The sequence below is a fragment of the Neolamprologus multifasciatus genome, chromosome 5 (assembly GCF_963576455.1).
Source record: "Neolamprologus multifasciatus chromosome 5, fNeoMul1.2, whole genome shotgun sequence".
Lineage (NCBI taxonomy): Eukaryota > Metazoa > Chordata > Actinopteri > Cichliformes > Cichlidae > Neolamprologus > Neolamprologus multifasciatus.
In genome coordinates, this window is record NC_140443.1 from 14246325 (window position 1) to 14269225 (window position 22901).

General features: G+C 40.4%; 1 protein-coding gene across 2 annotated transcripts; it reads right to left on the reverse strand.

Annotated features, from left to right (window-relative positions):
* Positions 1-379: 379 nt before the first annotated feature.
* On the reverse strand, positions 380-12881 carry LOC146518195 (uncharacterized). Of its 2 annotated transcripts, none has more exons than XM_085159927.1 (3): positions 10381-12881; positions 2109-9966; positions 380-571 (listed from the first exon to the last, which is right to left on the reverse strand). In XM_085159927.1, the coding sequence occupies exons 2-3, from the start codon at positions 9159-9161 to the stop codon at positions 566-568; spliced, it is 7059 nt and encodes a 2352-aa protein (XP_085016053.1). In that variant the 5' UTR covers positions 9162-9966; positions 10381-12881; the 3' UTR covers positions 380-565. The 2 variants fall into 2 exon arrangements, with proteins under 2 accessions (XP_085016053.1, XP_085016052.1); XM_085159926.1 differs by having other exon boundaries at positions 1809-9966; positions 10381-12880.
* Positions 12882-22901: the final 10020 nt, after the last annotated feature.

Genomic DNA, 22901 nt, shown 5'->3' on the forward strand with positions numbered 1-22901 from the left:
CAACGTTTCTGTGAAACTATAAAGTCCCAGATGATCCTCATCATGTCCAGTGACTTCAGAGTGGATCCTCCCTGTCATCTGGCCAGTGTTTGATGTGTGGCAAGCAGCACAGAAGCAGGATAGCTGAGGCCTTGAAAGAAGAGCAGAAAACAGGAACATATGTAGTTGTAAATGTAAATATCAGTGATACTTGTCTTGTCAAAGGGAATAAAATAATGAAAATGTTAACTTACACACTCATTTAGGGAGGCTCTTGACACTGCACAGAGGAGGCACAATCAGTCTGACAATGATGGTGATCTCCAGGGATGTTTTCCTGCAGCAACATTCCTGCCAACTGGCCATATGATCCAGAATAGTTGGTTTCTGGATGAACAGAAAGGTGTATATGTTAGGTAGTGTGCACTTAGAGCTGGTCCTAAGAAACAAACACATCCTGTAATAAACTGAATACCTGTAGTAGTGCTGCTGCAAATATAAAGCCCTTCTATCATGTGTGGTTTCAAAGAAGGTGTTTTGGAGGCTCAGTCACAGAAACTGTGCAGTCTGTTCAGTCCTGAGTGTCTCAGCTCTGAAAGGGATGGATCACAGAGGGAAACACCTGAGTACAGACATTACAATCTACACTCCTAAGGTCAGGTGAAAACACAATTTAAACACTTTACAAAAACTTAATACATGTTTTAATGGAAATTATGTCATTAACCCTTTTTGATGCAAGTAAATCTCACCGACTGCTTGTGGGACAAGCTAGAAGGAAGACAGAATGTATCCTGTGGTCCAGATGTGAAGTCTCACTCTCTGGTCGTACGGCAATGAAGATGGTGATGATGACGCCTCTCTGATCTGTGGCATTACAGTTTCTGGCTGCTATGTGCTTCACACTGTTGGCTTTTACGCTTTTAAGCTTGAAGAAGACACAGGAGGACTGTGTCTCTCTTAAAAAAAAAAAAAAAAAAAAAAAAAAACCTAACAACCTCCCACCGCACCCCCCCCCCCCACTCAACTCCCACCTACCCACTCAACTCCCCAGCCTCACAAGATCCAATGTCTATACAAATGTAGGGTATCAGCTGGTAACAGAAAGCAAGTGTCACATATGTAGTACATATGTGACACTGCTGAAACACTTCTGGCCAGAAGTGTGCATTTATCAGCCAGTGCATTTATCATCCCAGACCCAGACCCACCCTGATAAATGCACTGGCTGAAACATGATAAAAGCTCATAAAAATGTATGTTTCATCGTAAGATTTGTCCAAAAATATAATCGTATACTTTTGAAAAAGTTTAAAGATTATAACAAACTAAAATCAATAACATTTTTGTAAATAGTATTTTAAAATAAAGGCACACATAAAGTGGCTTAACTGTCATTATTGCTGTAATTAGGTATTTTAAACCTTTAGTCTGTGTTGTTCTCCCAGAAACAACGAAGAAGCTGTTGAACATATATGCGTTGTTTGGGCAATCCTCTGGTCCACCCTCCCTCCCTCCCAGCCACAGTGAGACTGGGGCAGCCTGGCAGGATTTTGAAGCCTGGCTGCAGAGAGGATATGCCTACACTGTTCGTTTTAAACTGGTATATTTGATTTTTCTGACATTCATAGATTACTGTAGGTGATTTTTAGATTTTCTGTAATAAATAAAATTGTCATCTTTTACTGATATCATTACTTAATTCATTTAATTGTATTTTATGTAAACAATTCAAACATTATACTGCAATGCAGGGCATTTTTTCTTAAGCCAACTTTTAAATATCGCTCTACTTTCTTATGTCATTCAAAAATACAGAAATTACTTACTGTATTCAAAGATCTAGATCATGAATCATCACAGGACAATACACAGTATACAGGGTCATGGTAACTATGGTAGGTCTTCATGACTCCAGAATGGAGACATCGCTCTGGCTGAGAAATGAAAATTAGGTCAAGCAGTGTGTTCTTCTCTGTGGTAGGGGCAGTGATGACCTGTGCGTATCCCCTAGACTCAAACAGCTCCAGGATTGGTTTGTTTGCACTGGATAAAACATTCTCATTAAAATCACCACAAACTATGATGGGATGACAGTCCATGATCTCTAATGAGTCTAATAGGCTTACCAGGTTTTTCAGGAATGGCCTCAGAGTGTAGTCTGGAGGTCTGTACACAACTGCAATCAGAGCACTGACTGGTGCTTCAACCTTTAAAGCCAGAAATTCAAGGTCAGTTACATTATGGATGTACTGTTTTTCATGCACTTGAATGTCACTTTTCACATAAACAGCAACTCCACCACCACTTCTGTTTGCCATCTGGGGAAAGTTTGTGTAGGACAGGTGTCTGTTGCGTTTGAACAAATTGTAATTTTCCAAGTGGAGACTCTCTGCGACAAAAGAGCCCCGCAGGTGTGTTTCTGTTAGGCACAAAACATCTGCTAGACACAATTCATGGTGACTCTTGATGTCATTAATGTGAGCTGGCAGTCCCTCTGTATTATGATGAACAATGGTGAAAACGTCTGACCTGCTCAGTGTTTGTCTCACGTGTAGAAGAGGCATCATGTCATCAAGGTTGGCTTGTCTCATGTTCTCAAGCGCTGCAGTGATTTCTGGGTTGGTGAATATTTTTTTCTCCTCCATATCAAGAAGATACAGTCCACTGAGAGATGTCACTCTACTGACAGCTACGTAGGCCATGCCGGGCTCAAAAATGCTCTTAAGAGAGACAACAGCTGATGTGGTTGTCATACCCTGTACCTTATGTATTGTACATGCAAAGGCCAGCTTCACTGGGAACTGTCTTCGTACCACTCCTTTCTGCTTCAGATTCTCTTCTGCTCTCTCAATGTACACCATGTCGTCTGCTGGTGTGCGGTTATTCTTTCCAGATGTCTCATTATCCATTTTAAGTCCAAGCTTGATGATGTGTTGGTCATTTTCAGAGTAAACTACTCTAAGTAGTATTCCAAATGCACCATTAACCAAACCATTTTGTATGTCAATGTTTCTGGTGAGCATGACACGAGCTCCTTCTGCAACCTTCAGTGTGTCTGGTAACTCGTTTTTACCTCCTTTCAATGGTCTGTCTTGAAGTGCCATTCTGCCAGTTCTAGGATCTTTTCTATAATCATCTGCATGGATGTCAATGACATGAGTATGGAGCAGAGCCAGTGTTGCAGAGTTGTGTGCATCCACTTCTTTATTAGTTGCAAAAATGTGCAACGCATCAGTCGGACATAGGGCTGGTTCAGTTATGGCCTCTGACAACAAATCTCTATCTGCTTCACAAAGCTCATCCAACTTTCCTTTCACACGAATTCTGTTCAGCATCTCAGCAAAGACAACATCATCTTTCTGACGCATAATCTCAGTCAGAGTGATCATCTGAAAATGCTCCCGCCACAGGTCGATCTCGGACGGGTCGTGCACACAGAGAGGTTTAGACTGTCGCACTGGGGGTAGCTGATAGAAGTCTCCAACAGCAATGACTGACATGCCTCCAAAGGGTCTCCGAGTCCCTTTGATCTGTTTGAGTCTTGCATCTACATATGCAAAGAGATGTCTTGACACCATAGACACTTCGTCAATGACGATTATTTCAGCATTCAAAAGTTCAGATCTGACTTCATCCAGCTGATTGCCAAGTCCCTGAATGGGAGGTTTTAAGCTTCTAGGTAGCTTGAGAAGAGAATGCAGTGTTGTTCCAGAAATGTTAAATGCTGCAGTCCCAGTGAAAGCAGTTAACAGGACAGTGGGTTTTGATATGTCAACGTCGTCTGCATACCTGGGCACTTTGCTCAGTATCTTAGATGCTTCTGAGTAGATGCATTTGATAAGATGTGACTTTCCTGTTCCAGCACCACCATTAATATAAAAGAAAAACTGCTCTGGATTTAGAGCACAGACTCTTTTAATGCACCAGTCTCTAACTGCATAAAATATGCAGGCTTGCTTCTTATTCAGATTCTGAAACATCTGACGTAACAATGTGGGATCAATAGCAGGGGGTTCCCTGATGGCTCTGACTTCTGTTGAAGCATCAGCCTGACGGCTGTAGTCGGGCACATCTTCCTGTTCATTTTCATTGTCTCGCTCTCTTTCTTGTTCAACAAGTGGCAACCTTACGAGATCTGATTCAGGTGCCAGATTACACCATTCGTCAGTCACACCTCTGTTCTGCTCATATTCCTCAACAGCGCTCTCGATCTCCTCACTGTTTTTCTCATATTTTTCTCTGTTTCTTTTGACAATGTGTTGCACGTACTCAAGATGGTCAGTACCTGGTAGCTGTACACAGCCAGCACCATAGAAAGCCTGATAGGTTGGCAACGATGGTGTTTTCAGTTCGTGGTCTGAACGATGAGGAAGGTACAGTTTAAGCAGTCTTCCGTAATATTGCTCTGGATGTTTTTCTTGTGAGCAGCGGTGAAATCTGATGATAGCAGGCTTATCGTTTTTGCGCCTTTGCACAAATCCCATCTCATTGAGAAGGGGCAAAACATCTTTACCTTTTGTCTGTTGGCCATAGACAATCCTGCAAGTAGCAGCAAAGTCTGCCATGCACATCTCCTCAAACTCGGGTGTTTCAGGTCTGGCTTTGTATTTGTCATTCAAAGATGTCATCCAAACATTGGAAGACTCGGGTGTTGTGTTGTCCAGAACTGACAGGGGACGACTCATTTTCACAGGATTATCATCAGTTGGTATGAAGATTACAGCACGTGAACATTGCTTCATGTGAAGACCACATGCACGAGCAACGCACTCCTGTGCACTGATCTCTCGTTTCTTTGAATATGCCTGCATGACGGCTCTCATTTCATCGCACTCATTTACACTGTCCTTATGGGAGTTCTCAATGACAGTTTTCAGGTACTCAGATAGCCCGCCCTCTTTTTTTGATATATATTTCATTAAATAATTTGCAGCGCCGAAAGCATCTAGAACAAAGCTTATGTCGATATTACTGTTCCAGGCTTCAAGCAGATGTGGATTATAGCCATTTATCCAAGAGTCTTTTGGATCACGCTTTAGTATGATCGTACTCCTCGTGTTCATTTTATTCAGGTATCGCTCATATTCTGCATGTGTCAACTTGCATCTTGCCAAGAGCTGCTCTAAACTCATGGAAGCAGTTTCAGGCTCATTCAGCAGCTGGTTCAGTGGTCTGAGCTTGTTCTTTGCTGTTTCTACTTCCAGTGCATCATCCTCACTGGGTCTTGTGATCATTGTCTCATTGCAGGGTGGTTTGGGAAAACCAAAACGGCACCCGGAGCTTAAACTCCTAAAGCACGTCTTCGTGTGATTCTTACTGTGTTTTTGCACTTCTGTTACTTTCTTGTACAGTTCAGGTTGTTTATGAGGATCAGGCAGCTGAGCTGTGATGTATTTGTTTATAAAATCCACAACAGTTTGCTCATCATCCTCCTCAAACACAGGAGCACCTTCTACCCACAGGAGACAGTGTATGTGTGGGCTTCCTCTGTGCTGAAACTCAACTCTGTAAAAGTAGTCAATAACTTTGCCAAGTGGCTCTGCAGGAGATAAGAGTAAATCTCTGAATAAGGCTTCAACTCTCTTGTCAAACATGCGCATTGTTGTGACAGGATTGCTTCTCAGGATGTCACACTTTGCCGACCAGTCGAGTCCTTCAAAAGTCACTTGTTCACCTTGCTGCCTTGTTATTGCCTCAACCACTTCAGGCCAGCGCATTTCAGCAGCTGAAAATGTGCAAAAGAACGTGGGAGTTCCCAACTGTCTGATCATGGCAAAAAGATCTCTTGTTGTTTTCTCCCAATAGGCTGGGGTTCCTCTCAGAGGCTGCATGAATCTCACTGCATCTTTATTTCGCACCAGTTTCTCCACCTCATGTTTATCTTGTAACATGCCTGAGGTTATTTTTCTCCCATCTCTGGTCAGAGGCTTTGCCTTCCTTAACTGTATTGTCATGCTGGAAGTAGCCAGGTGTATTTCTGTCACAAACTGTGCAAAGAACAAATAGTTTGTGTCTTTGGCAAAACGATCATCAATGCAGAAAAGTCTTGATTTGAAATACCCACTGGGGGATACTTTGAGCAGCCTTCTTTCATCAAGTGTGTTTTGGCCTGTAGGAAACTGCACAGGGAAGGCCATGGCCTCCAGTTTAGGTGTTTTGAAAAAACTTATTGGATTGTTTCTCTCTGCAGGAGCAACAGAGTAGATTCCTTCACTGAAACATAATATCTCCTCAGCCACATCAGGGGGCTGCAAACAGGACTCGAGTGCAAAACCACCATTAGTCAGTCCATCTGCTTGCTCTGAATCATCTCTCATCTGTTCACGTGATTGTTCACCTTCACAGGGTAACATGTCAATATCCTGTTCATTTTTATTTTGTGCTTCACTCAGTGCATTTTTCTCACAGCTGTCAATTTCCATTAAATCAGCCTCATCATAATCGTCCTCATTCATGTTTTCATCCTCCTCCTCCTCCTCATCTTCATCAGGAAGTGTTGGATCACACAGCTCAGCATCATCTCTGATGCTCACATCCTTATACTGTGGATGAATCTGCTTGAGTTTATGCAGTGCTTGCACAAGTTTAGACCAGCTTACAGTCTGAAACAGCTGATGACCTTTGTAAGACAAGCGTCTCTTCAGTTTTACTCTCATCACCTGAGAATTAATTCTTAATCGAGGTAGTGCTTCCACAGTTTCCTGTACCTCTGATGGAACACAGACCACATTTCCTCTAATTGCTCTTTGTCTGCCTTTGGGAAGAGGAATGATCTTGGCAAATGGTATGCACTTGGCTATGAGATGTCTCTCCAGTATGTTGAGATCAGACAGTTCAGGTGGAATATCAGCAAGATCCAGTTTATTGGCAGCAGCAAGTGCTGGCATGGATCCATTTTTAAGATGATCGTGGCAGGTGTGACAAATCCACTCTCTCTTTCTCTCATTGGGAACATTGCACTGCTCATTTCTGCAGTTTTCATCACAAACATGAACAAACTTTCCTGTCAAACATGTTGCAACCACATGTGGGTTTTTGACATACTTTGACCTTCTGCAGGGTCGCACTTGGTTTGGAAATGAAGCCTTGAAACAGACAGTACATGGGTATGATGGTCCAACTTTGATTTGTGATTTGAACACAGATATAGCCTCGTTGATCACACTGTTGTCACTCTCTTGGGTTTGTCTGTTCACCCATCTGTATTTCCTTTTTATTTTCATTGCACATCTCATTTTGTGTATAATCCTGAATGCAAGATTGCTTTGATACCTGTCTCGCATTAGCTGTTTCATCAGTTGTTTGTGTCTTACTCTGAATGCGTTGTCACGTGCATAACGCTGAGTCACTCGAGATCTCTGTCTCTCTCTGAATTCTGGGCTTTCTCGATACCTTTTAGTGATATAGTTTTTTTGTTTCTTTCTAAATTCATCGTTCTCACAGTAGCGTCTCTTAATATATTGTTGTTGTTTCTTTCTAACTGTAGCATTCTCAGAAAAACGTCTTTTAACATATTGTTTTTGTTTCTTTCTGAATTCATCATTTTCACAGTAACGTCTTCTAATATACTGTTGTTGTTTCTGTCTGAATTCATCATTCTCACAATAACGTCTTTTAATATACTGTTGTTGTTTCTGTCTAACTTCAGGATTGTTTTTATATGCCTTGCTTGTGCAAGATTTTTTCTTTTCTTTGTACTCTTTGTTTGAAGCATACGTTTGTCGTTCTTTCCTTTTTTGGTTTTCTTTTCTCTGATTTCTGGGTTTCTCTGATGCCATTAATCTTCTTTTCATTTTGTGCCTTTGTTGTTTATTAACTTTTTTCAGTTTTTGTAAAACTATATCAGAAAGATCACAGGCAGCAACATTTGTTATTGCAGCATTTGATTGACATGAAAAAGCATCATTCGATGGAAGAAAATTAAAGTCACTGGATGATTCTTCAGTAGGTATATTAGTATATTCATTCTCAGGATCTTCATGTGATGTGAACTGAGTCATTTGGACTTCATGTTGTTTTACCAGTGGTGTACAAATGGACATTTGAGAGATCTCAGTAAGATCAGTGGTTGTGTTTCTCCTTGGAGTAGAGGATTTTGCTTCATCAGAGTGAGTAGGTGCCACAGCAGTGGCACTTGGTCTGCAGACTATGTCTGTGATAATATCACTCATGTTGACTGTGCTCATGTCGTAGAGCTGAACAGGTTTCAGTTCATAGGTACAAGAGGGTGATATCTCCATCATTTCATAAGAATCTTGGATCCTCTTAATCATGTCACTGAGGAGTGTGAATTTCAGCATCACTGCTGTACCACGATTACGTGACTGTAGTGGTAGAGGAAGACCACTGGCTGTTCTGGAGTGTGGATCAAAGAAACCATATTTGCCTGATGTGGATCTGAACACTGCGATACACAATCCACTCATAATCAGTAAGGCATACTGCACATCTGACAACAGGCAGCTCAGTCCTGCTTCTAAGCTGAGAAAGGTATCGACTGCTTCCTCTGGAGGTTCTTCAAATGTCCCATACCGGGAAGGCTGTGTCATGTCGACATGATACATAGACCTGCGAGCATCAACTTTGTCTGGCAGCTCATCGGTTGCCAAATGAATATTTTTAGGAAATCTTTTCTTGGCCTCTTTGTACATCACATCACCTTTATCCAAGACCAGATTAAGGTCAGCTGTAGTCATGTTTATATTCTCATGAAGGAATGCAAGAAATGTGAGGGAGTTACATGTGCACTGCTTGTTTCTGGAGTCTCCATATTTAGGATGTGCCTGGCTGTGAGATGCACAGACATGTGTAACAGAGGGCTGGTTTTCAAGGTTCACTCTTTCTGCATGAGATGTTCCTGCCACATCACTGTGACAGCCTCTTTTCAAAAAATCAGCATAACCCACCTGTGGGGCACTTGACACCTCAGGTTGTTCATTAAATTTATGCTGCAGTCCACTCTTTACAGCATCAGCATACGATACCTGTTGTACATCTGCAGGAACATGTTGACCTGCCTGTTTGACACTATCAGAATTGATCTTTGCAGACACACTGTCTTCTGCACAGCTCTGAGGAAAATCAAACTCAGCCTGTTCACATATTGGTACAATGTGAAACTCATGGAACTTCTTCCAGCGTTGTTTTGCAGCTTGTGACTTTTTCTGCTTCCTTGGCATTTTCACACACCTGCAAGTGTTTCTTAGTCTTTAGAAAATATGTTCACAAGATAAGAGTGGCACACACCAGGAGATGTTGTCTTTGTTTTTATATTTCAGTTTTTATTTGTCTGAAAAAGTTGTCTTTCGTTTAACAGTTTGTTCTTCAGTTGAGAGAATATTATGCACTCTCTTTATTGGCTTGGCACAACTTAGCAGCAAGCCCAGAATGAAAAACAGGTAGAGAGAAAATCTAGAAGAGAGAACAGGCAGAGCAGGAGAGACACGGCCTGGAAATCACAATAAAACCGTGAATTAGAGTTTTCTATGTTCAGTTTGTTCTTAGGTAGAGGCAATATATGCACTCTTTATTGCTTTAATGGCTTGGCGTTTTTCAGCAGCAAGCCAAGAGTGAAAAACAGGTAGAGAGAAAATTTAGAAGAGAGAACAGAAAAGAGCAGGAGAGACACGGCTTGGAAATCAAACCACAGAGTTTTGTTTTATTTCAGTTTGTTCATAGGTTGAGGCAAAATATGCACTCTTCGTTGCTTTATTGGCTTGGCGTTTTTCAGCAGCAAGCCAAGAGTGAAAAACAGGTAGAGAGAAAATTTAGCAGAGAGAACAGACAGAGCAGGAGAGACACGGCTTTGAAATCAAACCGCAATAAGATTCTTGGTTTGGCACAATTTCTCACAAACCACAGAGTGAAATACAGATGGAAAGAAGGCAGAGAAAACAGGTGGAGCAGGACAGAGGATAGAGGGGATGGGGGGTTGGGATGTGAGAGAGAAGACTGGAAATCTGGTCCTTGTTCTTCTTCTGCACACTGTGAACAAAAAACAAGAAAAAAATTATAAATTTATTAAAATGAAATCACATGGTAATTGTATGAACTAATTGTGACTACTGAAACAGGACAAAACAAATATTCAAGCTAAACTGTTGTTGGCTGCCATGTGCAAAAAGTTGCATAATTGGGCACTTTTTAAAATAATAAATATTTAATTAAATTCAGCAATAATATTTTTAAATACAAATATGATTAACTAATCACATGTAGTGTGACTACAAAAATGTACGAAAGAAATATTTTAGCCCAATTATTAAGCTGCACTTATGTGTATTTATTATAAAATTGTGTTTAAAAGGTCTAGCACAAAGTTTGAACCCATCGAAGCTTATATTAGTCAGATTATTTTTTTATTTTGGTCTACTTCTCTTACAGTATGTGCACACCTACCAGGCAAAGCACAGGTGTCAGTAAAGTTCCTGAAAGTGTAAAACGAGAAATAATATGTTAGTTGTCTGTACAGTGTTATCAGACTAACAGAAATACAAAGCCCACACGACACGATACACTAAACTAATAATCAGCAAGTTATATAATAATATAGCACACCAACAGACACAGCAGCTATTTTATAATTCAAACTAATTACCTGAAGTATTTCCACTTATGTAAGGCTACTGTTAAACTGTTACTAGCCTTAGCATTGCTGCTAGCGCTAGCATTCCGGCTAGCATTAGCACTTCAGTTAGTGTTAGCACTGCAGCTAGCGTTAGCATTGCAGCTAGCGTTAGCAATGCTGCTAGCGCTAGCACTCTTACTGTTAAAACTGAGCCACAATGGCAATAATAAAGCTCATTTGTTACTTTTGTCTCACTGCCCACCAAGAAATATCACAGGAATATTCTTTTTGTCAGTTAACAACTGCTAAGGCTAGTGTTAGCACTATAGCTAGCATTAGTATTGTTGCTAGCATTACCATTGTTGCTAGCATTAGCATTAAAGCTAGCGTTAGCACTGCTGCTAACAGCAAAACGTCATAAACATATATAAATGATAGCGAAGGTTATTCTTTCTTTTTTCTTTGAACTCTTTTGAACTCTGTTGGACTTGATATGTGAGTTTAAATGTCAAACATGTATTTTTACCATCATAAAAATAAAACAGTGCAGTACTGAGTGTACGGTACTTACCACAGCAGAAAGCAAAGCGGAATGAGACAGTTGGTCCAGTGATGGGTTAAAAACAGATGAGGCGTTCAGGTGGTGCTTGGAAATTTGACCATCAGTTTTAACAGCAATAATGAGCATATACATGTCTGTGTGTTGGTCTCTGTGTGTGAGAGACATAGAGAGATAGAGGGAAAAAATACACTAGACTAGTGTACAAATTGGTACTTTTTGCCCGAGTATAAGCGAATGAGTGACATACAGAAAAACAGGGCAACTGGCATTACATGAGCAAATAAAAAGTATTTCATCTTGAACTGTTTTGTGGGTTTTATTTTAAAACTACTTTAAGTGTGTTAGTAGAGGGATAAACTATACAGACTATAAACAGAGACATTAAATGAGATTAGATTAGTTAAACGTTAATTAAAATGTGGGAAAATCAACTACAGACAGGTAGATACTGTGAGCTTTAATTATCCAATCAGAAAGGATGATTTTAAAGTCATCAACTAACTCAAACTGCCCAGATCTCAAAAACCTGTGTGCCAATCAAAATGCTCTCCTTAGTTGGCATATACTAACTACTGACAAACTATTAATCTGTGGCAAAACCCTGTCAAATCTGTCTTATTGTACCTATTGAAAAAGTTAATCTTACTACAACTGCTTAGAGGCAGCAGACATTTTTAGGTTTAACCTTGGCAGAGTGAGAGAGAGCTCGTTAAGCAGGCAGGTGTGAGCCTGGTTGCTATAGTGCCTGCGCACACGGACATGCGCCTCACTTCTGCTGCTTAAAATGAACAGAAAAGTCAGCCCAAAACAAATCCTTCCCAAATGAAAAGTACAGGTCGTATTGACAAAATTCTTTCACTGTGAGCACCAGCAATGTCCAGTCTACCAAATTCTCAGTTTTCATGGCTGTGGAGTTTATTATATGGACGTGGTGACAGTGTAAAGACAGCCTGTACTTCTGATTTTCAAAAGAACTTTCTGAGCCATTTTAACATTAGAGTCTATGGAAGAGTTGGAGGGAGGAGGCTGTGCATTGGTGACATTTATGAAAGAACCATAACACCTATTACAATAATAAACACATTAGATGAAAGAGGACAGCGATGGCTACATTTTGAGGGTAAAATCATACCTGTAGAGCAAACGCTGCGGACACAGCAGCAGTTTTAAAAAAGATTTTAAGATTAATTCCCCCCCTCCTCTCACTCTAGCAGTTGAGCTGTCTCACTCTAGCGCCAACATTCCGTCCCATACACACCCATTATAAACTCTGAAACGGCTGAAAAAACATCATGAAACTTAAACTGGAACTGAAGAAAAAGTATAATGGATATTGAAAAGATAAATACAAGTTGAATAGTTGAATGTCTTGTCTTCGTTTTAAAGTTTGAATGGTGGCTCTATGTCAACGTATGTGGAAGTAGTAAGAGTTTAAAAATGAGTAAGTTGAATGAGGATTTGAAGGGTCTCCCCATTGAAATACATGGGAAATTTTTGTTGAAAAAAGTTGAATAAAATTAAAAATATAAATGTTAAAAATGAGAAAAATAGAAGCAGTCATGTCCAAAAGAAGAGGAATCTAACGGTGTTTGAATGGTTTTTCTAAGTTGAACGGTTTTGAAGGAGTAGGACTACAAAAAACGTACGGAATAGATAATAAAATATAATAATAAATATGTAGAAGAACAATACTGTGAATGCTTTTCAAGCATTCACACTAATAAAGATGTAGAAGAACAATACTGTGAATGCTTTTACAAGCATTCACACTAATAAAGGCAAAGTTTCCAGTCAGTCACTGTAAGTCGTTCAAAACTATAAACTGCCAAATTGTTTCAACACATTGGAAGATATTGTAACACTCATATGGAGGCCCAATAACCTCAAACGTTACAACACGCAGCCCACAAGTGTTACTTGTGCACACTGCTTGCAGGTCTCTGGGTTACTGGGTAAATGGTGCAGTTGAAAGGCTAAAACCAGTTTGCTGTAGCTTTGTTGTTTGTGTGTTGCTGCAAAAGTCAGAGGAGATGCTGAAGAAAGATGGATCAAATTTTAAGGCGTGTGTTTGATTAATATCTCTCTCTTGCCTAGTGAGAAAGAGGGAAGTTTGGGAGAAGTGGCAGTTTTTTTTCTCTCCACTTCTGGATAACAGAAAGTCCAGCTGGCAGTTAATCAGGTCATTGTTATTTCCTGGAGCAGGGGGGAGCTGTTCTACATTGGTGGGAGCTGCAGCACCTTTAGTAAGGTGTTTCACTGGCTTTTGTTTACAGTTTAAACTATTTTTTTTTATATATGTCCGTCTGACCTGCACTGTAAATATGCTACACTAAGCCAGTGCTGAATAGACGCTCTGACAAAGGCTCTTTCTCCCTCCACCGCTTAGCAATTCTTCATTTCAACTGTATTATTAAAGGTAAGATATGCTTGCTTTTTGACTTATGGCAATTCAGAGTCTGAGCAATGACTTAGCTTTATTTAAAGTGGATTAACCCAGAGAGCCTTTCCACACTCTGCGGGACAAATAAGCATCCCTGCTTCCTCATCACCTGACTTACACACCTGTACTCGATCCCCTCATTAGCTCCACCTCTGACCTGAGTGTAAACAGTCCTGCTTTTTTATCCCATTACATGGTCAAATGTCAGTAAACTTTGAGTTTATGCCTCATTTAACAGAGCTGTTACACATTTGCATCAACAGGTAAAAGCAGCAACAATTAATTAACGAGACAAACAAATGAGAAATGAAGGGTTTTTTTATGTGAATTAATTTTTTTTAAAACACGCTTAATTCAAGAGAATCTAAAATAATGCCAGTCTTCATCAGAATCCTGTTTATTTAATTGTTCATTTGTTTTCATCTTCAGCCAAGCAAAGACAACAGAATTTTGTTACTTTTAATGAATGGCAAACAGCCAAGCAGTGAAAACCATCTGCTAACTTTGTATTCTATGTGTCACTGATTCAAACATAATCATAGTGAAACCATGCATGTCATAGTGAAACCAGTTTCTGAATGCTGATCCCATTAACCTCACCACGGTCCTCATTGAATCAAAGGAGAGAACCACAGAGTGCCAAAGTCACGTTGAGCTAAGAGAGATAAGGGAAACACTTGTCTTTTCCAGGAGGAGGGTTACATTAAACCCTGACTCTATAAATGTCTTTATTCATAAAGTTTTGCATTGATGAACAAATTAATTTGCAGGTTTACATTTTAACAAAATCTGAAATCCCAATAGTTCACTTTTTAACTTAACATGAGCTCTTTTACAATCACTCAGTCAACAGTGTAAGGATGGAGACACTGATTATGTCACAAATGTATTACCAGCTCAGAATAAAGTCTAAAGTCTCCGTCTTTTAAATACTGAGACTGTGAACAGTAATGCAGCTGTCAGACTGTCAGACAGTCAATATTTCCTCACTGTTCAAATCACACTTTCTGTATCTGTTTAAAGCCTTAGACACAAGACACGGATCACTGATCAATGATCAATGATCAGTCAATTATCGTGTCGTAAACGGTCACACTGATGTAAAATGTCTCTCACAGCTCAGATCTTGGAGATGATGTGAGTAGTTTAACAAAAACAAAATGACTGAGACTCTGAAATTGAACTGATTGCATTTTAAATGTACTTTTTAAATGTGGTTACAGACTGAGTGTAATCTGATGATTGACATATTACTCACTGGGAAGACCAGAGCAGATCTGCCCAAAGGTAGCTTATCAGAGCCTCTGTAACAGATCAGCAAACCGTGTCCAGGTCAGAGTCCATGTCCACAGCACCGTGGACCTTTAAACAGTTTAGGATCATGGATCCAGCCCAGACTATCTTACTGTCTTATTTTGTCCCAGCACGATCTGTATTCCTCATTTATAATGGCTCATTCTCCCAAAAGTACTCAATACAAATTAAAAAGATTATAAATCTGTGAAACATTTGACCTTTCTTATATTTCTCTTTACTCATAAAAGAATACCTCTATAAAAATGAAGTTATTACATCAGTACATTACATTACTTTAAAACCTGAAGGCAGGAGTCATTCAGTCTCTGTCAGGTTCTAGCTGAAAATCATATGTAAATTTAGGATTCCAGTTTCAATTAATGACAATTTGGGTAAATGATGATCAAACAGTACAAAAAGTGTTAAATGTTTTAATCAAACTATTGTACTGCCTGTGATGATGGTGATTGAGACGACTTATTTCTCCCATCGTGTTTTCTTCACATAGATCTCACCGTGAGCACGACACACATTCGTATTCCTCGGTCCACTGGATGAAAACAGAGGCTCTGCTTTTTATTTACCCGTTACCGTGGTTAATCTTGGCATCTGAGCCCCTCTGATGACGGCTTTTTTCTCTACTCAGGCATGAACGTAATCAACTCTGAGTTTATTTTTAAACTCAGAGTTTGTTGAACCTGCTTCCTGGAATAGGGCCCAGCTTTCACAAGCAGCAGCATTCCAACTCCTGGACAGGTGTTGCTCAGGCACAGCTAGAAATCAGTCATGTAAATAATCCTCTGCATGAGTAAGTCGAGAGAGGCTGTGCGTCAGGCCTCTTATCCCCACAAATAAAGACAACATGTTAAATACGCTTAAACCTTTTGGCTCCATTTGTTTGTGGTTGTTTATTAAAATTATAGACTTTTTATAAAAGATGAGCCTCAATGTGTGAAACAGCTGAAATCAACTCCGGTTGCTAGCAGAAAATTGATAGTAAAGACATTTATGGGAAATCCACAGTGTGCTCTCTTGACCTATGGCCTCAGTAAACACTTCCTCAGTAAGTTTATGGTCTCAGCCACAGGTTTCAGGTCTTATTGAATACGGTATTAAGATTATTTTATAAATTCCAGATAAAGCACGATATGATTTATGGCAGTGCTACTGTGTAATTGAAAGGCTGCTACCATATGAGCATGCAGTATCTTTGGTTTCTCAGGTCAGCTTCTTGCTTGTCACGTCTACTTTTAAGTATGTGTATGTGAAGTGCGTGAGAGTGCTGCAGGACATGTATGAGGACAGTGTGACAGATGGGTTGAAGTTGGGGGTGGGATTACATCAGGGATCAACTCTGGAGGTATGCACAGGGGAGAAGAAAATCATCAGTAAGATAGTATATGTTTATGTCAGTGAGAGGGAGGCAACAATGTAGCTGCAAGCAGCAGAGTAGTGACATTTGAAATACCTGGGGTCAACAATCCAAAGCAATGGACAGTCCACAAGAAAGAGGAAGGTGAAGGGAGGATGGAGTGGGTGGAGACAAGTGTCAGGGGTGATTTGTGATGGAAGGATGGCAGCAAGAGTGGAAGGAAAGGTTGACATGTATGTATGTTTTGGAGATGGTGGCATTGGCAAAAAAGACAGGAGGCCGACCTGTAGATACTAAGATTTTGGGGCCGGGACTGACCAATGAGTACGTCAGAGGAATAGCTCAGGTTGAGTGGTTTGGAGACAAATCCTGGACAAGTGCAGAGGAGGGATAGTGGATATACTGAGCAAAGGATGTTGAATATGGAGACACCAGGGAGGGGAAAATAAGAAGACCATAGATACTAAACTAACTAACTAGAAACTAACTTCTCTGTACTTATTCTGCTCTGTTTTTCAAAAAGAAAAAAGCCTTTTTGCTAAAATCTAAACAACAGAATAAGTTTAATATATATATATATATATATTTGAAATAAAACACTGTTTTAAAAACAAGTGAATAAAAGACAGACTTAAGTTCTCTTTGTTCAGATGGGGTCATTCAGATTATTACTTCCTAGTGACTGATAACCAAACATCGGTTATTAATAACTGTGAAATCTCAGCTGTGAGCAGCTCTTCACTGAAAGACACTCCTGAGCTTTAATCTGCTGCCAAGGAAGCACAATAAAACACGGTGACTGTTAATGGTTGACAAAAAACTCTGCAATGAAAATCATTCCTAAGCTACCTATGAAGTGTGTCATTCATTCACAACTGCACAGTCACACTGAAATCAACTCAGGTTACAGGCATGACTGCCGTGGATCACAATGACACATTGCATGTTTGTGGCATGAGTGGGGACATGAGGGTATTAAAAGATTTAGGATTAAAGTTCCTAATTTCTCTAATGTATAACTCTATGAAACAGCAATGTGGTGGGCACTGCAGCTACTGCAACTATACATAAAAAGCAAAAACAAAATCCTGGCATTGACACATTGAGATTGCATCCTGTGGTGCACGGCGCAGGATTCTTTTAGGTACTGAGAGTTTGATTGTTCCTGGCGCAGTTTATGTAATGTTGTAGGGTCCTACCAAGAGACAACAGCCCCTTTTGGGTCTTTTTTTTTTTTTTTTCAAATTCAAATTCAAATTTTTATTTGTCACACACACACAACCATACACAGTATGACATGGGGGTGAAATGCTTGTAGCTGTACAATGTCCGACCATTAAATGACAGAAAAAAGTTTTACAGTATTTACAATTTACTACAAAATTTACAAATTAACTTAGGAATTTACAGTAAAAATAAAAATAAAAATAAATAAAAATGTGCAAACAGCAGAAAGAGATTATAAAGATTATAAAGATTATAAATTATAGGAAATTATAGGAAATGTGTGGTGGTGCGTGTGGTGATGTAATGTGTGTGAGAGTCCAGTCTTATAGTGATGTGTGTGGGAGAGTACAGTCCTACACCTGGTTCAGGGCCCGAATAGCCTGGGGGAAGAAGCTCCTCCTCATTCTCTCTGTTTTGGCCTTAAGGGAGCGGAAGCGCTTCCCAGACCTCAACAGTGAGAAGAGTCCATTGTTGGGATGGGAGAGGTCCATCATAATCTTCCTAGCTTTGGACTTGCACCGCTTGGTGTAGATGGACAGCAGGTCAGGGAGCTCTGATTGAATGATGCGTTCGGCTGAGCGCACCACTCTTTGCAGATCTCGTCTGTCCTGCTTGGTGCTGTTCCCAAACCAGGTGCAGATGTTTGCCGTCAGGACGCTCTCGATGGTGCAGCAGTAGAAGTTCTTGAGCACCTTCAGTGGCAGATGGAAGTCTCTAAGTCTTCTGAGGAAGAAGAGACGCTGACGGGCTTTCTTAACCTGGGTGTTGATGTGGCAGGACCATGACAGGTCCTGAGTGATGTGGACACCCAGGTATCGGAGTCTGTCCACTCTCTCCACTGGCGTGCCACTGATGATGAGGGGTTTGTAATTCCTCGCCTGCTTTGTGGTGAAGTCCACGATCAGCTCCTTAGTCTTGCTGATGTTTAGGAGGAGGTTATTCTCCTGGCACCAGGTCTCCAGGTTCCTAATCTCCTCCAGGTAGGCCGTCTCGATGTTGTCGGAGATCAGGCCCACAACAACAGTGTCGTCAGCAAACTTGACAATGGAGGTGGTGTCTGATGTGGCTACACAGTCATAAGTGTACAGTGAGTACAGCAGGGGGCTTAAAACACAGCCCTGAGGCACTCCAGTGCTGAGTGAGATGGAGGGTGAGACTTGTTTTCCCACCCTCACTGATTGGGGTCTGTCTGTGAGGAAGTTGAGGATCCACTGACACAGTGATGAGCTGAGTCCTAGATCCGTCAACTTGGTGAAAAGCTCACAGGGAATTATTGTGTTGAATGCTGAACTGTAGTCCACGAACAGCATCCTAACATAATTCCCTCTGCCAGTGTCCAGGTGACTCAGGGATGTGTGGAGCAGGTGAGATATGGCATCGTCTGTGGAACGATTAGTCCGGTAAGCAAACTGAAGTGAGTCGATGGTGGCAGGAAGTGAAGAAGTGATGTGATCTCTCATCAGTCTTTCAAAACACTTCATCACAATTGAGGTCAGTGCTACTGGACGGTAGTCATTGTGGCAAGCGGGCTGTTGTTTCTTTGGAACAGGAACAATAATGGACTGTTTGAAGTATGTGGGAACCACAGCTTGGGCCAGGGAGAGGTTGAAGATCTCCGTGAACACCGGTGTTAGCTGGTCAGCGCAGGCTCTCAGGACCCGGCCAGGGATTGCATCTGGTCCTGCTGCCTTTCTGGTGTTCACCCTCCTGAAGGTGTTCCTCACGGCATGCTCTGTGATGATGAATGCATTTTCTTCACTGGTGCACTCCGAGCGCGCGCAGCCGTTTATTGTTTTAATTGCTGCGGCGTCGAAGCGAGCATAAAACGTGTTCAGCTCATCAGCCAGTGAAGCATCGGCATTCATCATTGAAGAAGCTGGTCGTTTATAGTCCGTTATAGTCCCGTCTTCTACAGCAGAGAGGAGTTTGATTCAATTTGGGGGGTTTTATATAGCATCAGTCACAGCAACAGTCGACTCAAGGTGCGTTCTGTTTTAATGGGATGACCATATAAGAGAGAAAAACCGCAGTGATCCCTATGAGTAAGCATTTGGCAAGGAGGGAGGAAGAACATCTTTTACATCAAAACCAGGCTCAGGAAGGAGGAAATGTATATTTGGAAGATGAAATTACTAAATGTAAAATGAATTGTCTCTACTATATCTGATATAGTTGGCTGATATTTTCCACAATTTTATGAAGCATGGGCAAAGATAACTCTGAGTCCTTTTCTGTAATTGGATATTCTTCATATTTGAACAGCTTACATAGGGCCATGTAGCAAGGCACTGGGAATCATCAGCCTATTTCTGAGTCTTTTCAGTGCTGATGTACCTAAAAAACCACCACAGAGCTACGGTTAGGGTTAAAGATTGTTTGTGCTTCTTCCCCAGAAGAAGCACAAACAATCTTTTGCTTTTTTTTTTCATTATCTTAGGTGAAAATCCCACATAACGTATGCTTATGCTTTGCTTTTCCTGGGTTTGGGTTTTTAAATCTTAAAAACTACAACAACCTGCTACTTTGTGGCAGCAATTTGTCAGCATTTCATCACAGGGAATAAAGCAGCATCCATAAACAAATGTGTTCTGGTCTCTACAGAGTCCTGACCTCAACCCCATCCAGCAAATTTGGGATGAAACAAAATACCAGCTACAAAGTGAGGCATCATTACCCTTAATTAGTGTCTGACCTCGCTAAAGCACAATTACCACTAGACAGAGAAACCACTAACAACCGGCAACCTCGTGCTTTTTGTCAGTGGACTAGGGTACAATCTGCATTCAATTCTGGGTCGATTACTCTGCTTTGGCCACATTTATTCATTGGCTCCAGCTCCTGGGCTAGTGATGGAAAGATTACGCCCCTGCAGATACCTGAATGTTTGTCTCTTTTCTGGTATGTTGCTCTTCGAGACTGCTCCTTATAGCTGCAAGTGACAGCAAATTCATAAGTTTGGAGTCTCTGACAGAAGCACAACCTGGAGAAAATCATAGGACAAGTTATCCACTTTACAAGACTGCTCAGCAGGTAATAACTCTGACTGGCTCCTGCTTTAACTCTGCACCAACTAACAATGACATCTTCTGCCATTAACAAATCAATCCCTTCATAAACTCTGTGCTATTGAGCCCTCTCAATATAATGTGTGACAACCAGAGAGGCATACTCCATCTAGTGACAAAGGAGATAGATAGATAGATAGATAGATAGATAGATAGATAGATAGATAGATAGATAGATAGATAGATAGATAGATAGATAGATAGATAGATAGATAGATAGATAGATAGATTTATAACCACTTCAAAGACAAAGAAAGACAGAACCTCATCATTGATCATTGGTTAACCTGGAAAGGCTGACCTGTAAACCTCTGGACAGTAATAGCAGATATACAGATATTACCTGTAATCAAGGTTTTTAGGCACTGATGGTGTGTTTCAGACTCTGAGCAAACTCAGAACTGAGCAGAAACTCCACTCCTGTTTTTGGTATTCACCTGCAGTCTCAGTTTTTATGGTGTCTCACAAGGTTTGTGACACAGCTTGGTAAAGCTCACGCATAAGCTGAAACCTCAGCTCAGCTATAGTTTTAAGTCATATGCACCACCTAGAAGAGGAAATCAATCTGTATTCTTGTCTTTACACTGACTGTTTATGCAACTGTGGCACTTTAAAGTTTCAAGATGAAGACTGAAAAATAATCAAACACCCCAAAGAAGATTTTTCCAGCTAATGAAACTCTGTCACCGAGATTTTCCTCATATCATTCAAGACATGGAGAATGGCATCTGTTCTCCTGCTGGAGTCTAGGGAACCATAGTCCTGTGTCCTTGAGCGAGGGCCACAGTGTGATTTTAAGTGTATAAATGGAAGGAGTGGCTGACAAACAGTAGCTTGTTCACTCAAGCACTTTGCATAAATTAAGAATAGTGAGTAGACTTCTAACAATCTCCACCACCCTAACCTCCCAGATGCCTTTGGCTGACAATAGCACCAGCGTTAATGTTTTACAGCACCGTATGATAAACTTCACGGGAAAACAGTTTCAAGAAAAAGAAGCTGATATAGTCTTTCTAGATTTCTTTGAGCCACAACAGCACAATGAGCCACAATCAAAAGGACTTCTGTTTAATCAGTGAGACTAACAATTCAAAGAAAAGACACACTCACAGTATTTGTTCTTATTTGCATTAAAGTGACCTTTCAGCATGCCTAACATGAGCCGATGATCATACAATAAGGGGGAATTAAAGCTAAAGCTAAAAGCTAAAATAAGGTGATAGCAGATGAATCTGTCCAGATGCAAATGCTGCATTTGTTAAGCATCTAGCTGACCCTAATTGTGTTACGATAGATCTAACATGAAATGCTTACAGGTCTGCTTTTTATCATCAGCATATCAGCAGAATTTCTTTGTTCAATATGAAAATGAATTGTTTTTATGTAGCTGTTTTGAAAACGATGGTCAACTAAAAAAAAAGACTGGGACTCCCGCATACTCTCCACTAAGCATTACTGACCACACTACGCATATGTACTGGCTTCAAAACACAACAAACACAATCTAGGCAACCTTAAAAACTTTCCAGAAGGGAGATTCCTGGTTCCTGGTTGATTAAATGGGGAAAAAATATCAGACTGGACTAGAAGTCAGAAAACTCTTAGAAAACAGTCATTATAGACAGCCTGAGCCTATGGCAGGAAACTGATTCAGGCTTAACTTAAAAACTTATCAGAAATGAAAATTTGAAGCCTGAGTATAGAGTACAGAGGGCGTCTGTCTTCTGAACCCAAACTGGGAGCTGGTTAGGCAGGCGAGAGGGGGCTCTTGTCTGGTTTTAAAGTCTCCAGAAACCAGGAGTACACATGCAGTCTGGGAAGGAACTGCTCTACTGGGGTAATATGGTACTATGAGGTCATTAAGATGTAATAGGCCTGATCATTTAGGCCTCAGGAAATACCAAGAATTTAAAACTTAAATTTTCTTTAACCAGTGAAGAGAACCTAATATTGTAGAAGACATGTTAATAGTTAATGGCTAAATTGCATTAGGTAGGCTTTTCAGTACATTTCATTTTAAATGTGACATGTTTTATGGTTCAGCTGTGCTTAAAACTGTTTATTTAGTGCCTTATAATGTTTAAACATTCACAGCTGTGCATGTCATTCTCAGATGTGTAAGTTCAAATGTTACTGATAAAACAAACTTTAATGTACCGTACACTGAGTTATACTCCATAAAACACATATCAGTTAGTGAGTTGTGAATAGGGAGTGGTAAATGTTCTAAGGTCACTTTTATTTGTCAACTATTAAAACAGGATATCCGATTCTTGTTTATCAAAAGATTTTTACTTTCTTTACTGCTCCACACCCTCATCCTAACAAGCAAGGAACTCCATATCCAATCTATCATTACAATGACAGCACTGTTGGTAGTGAATCATTTA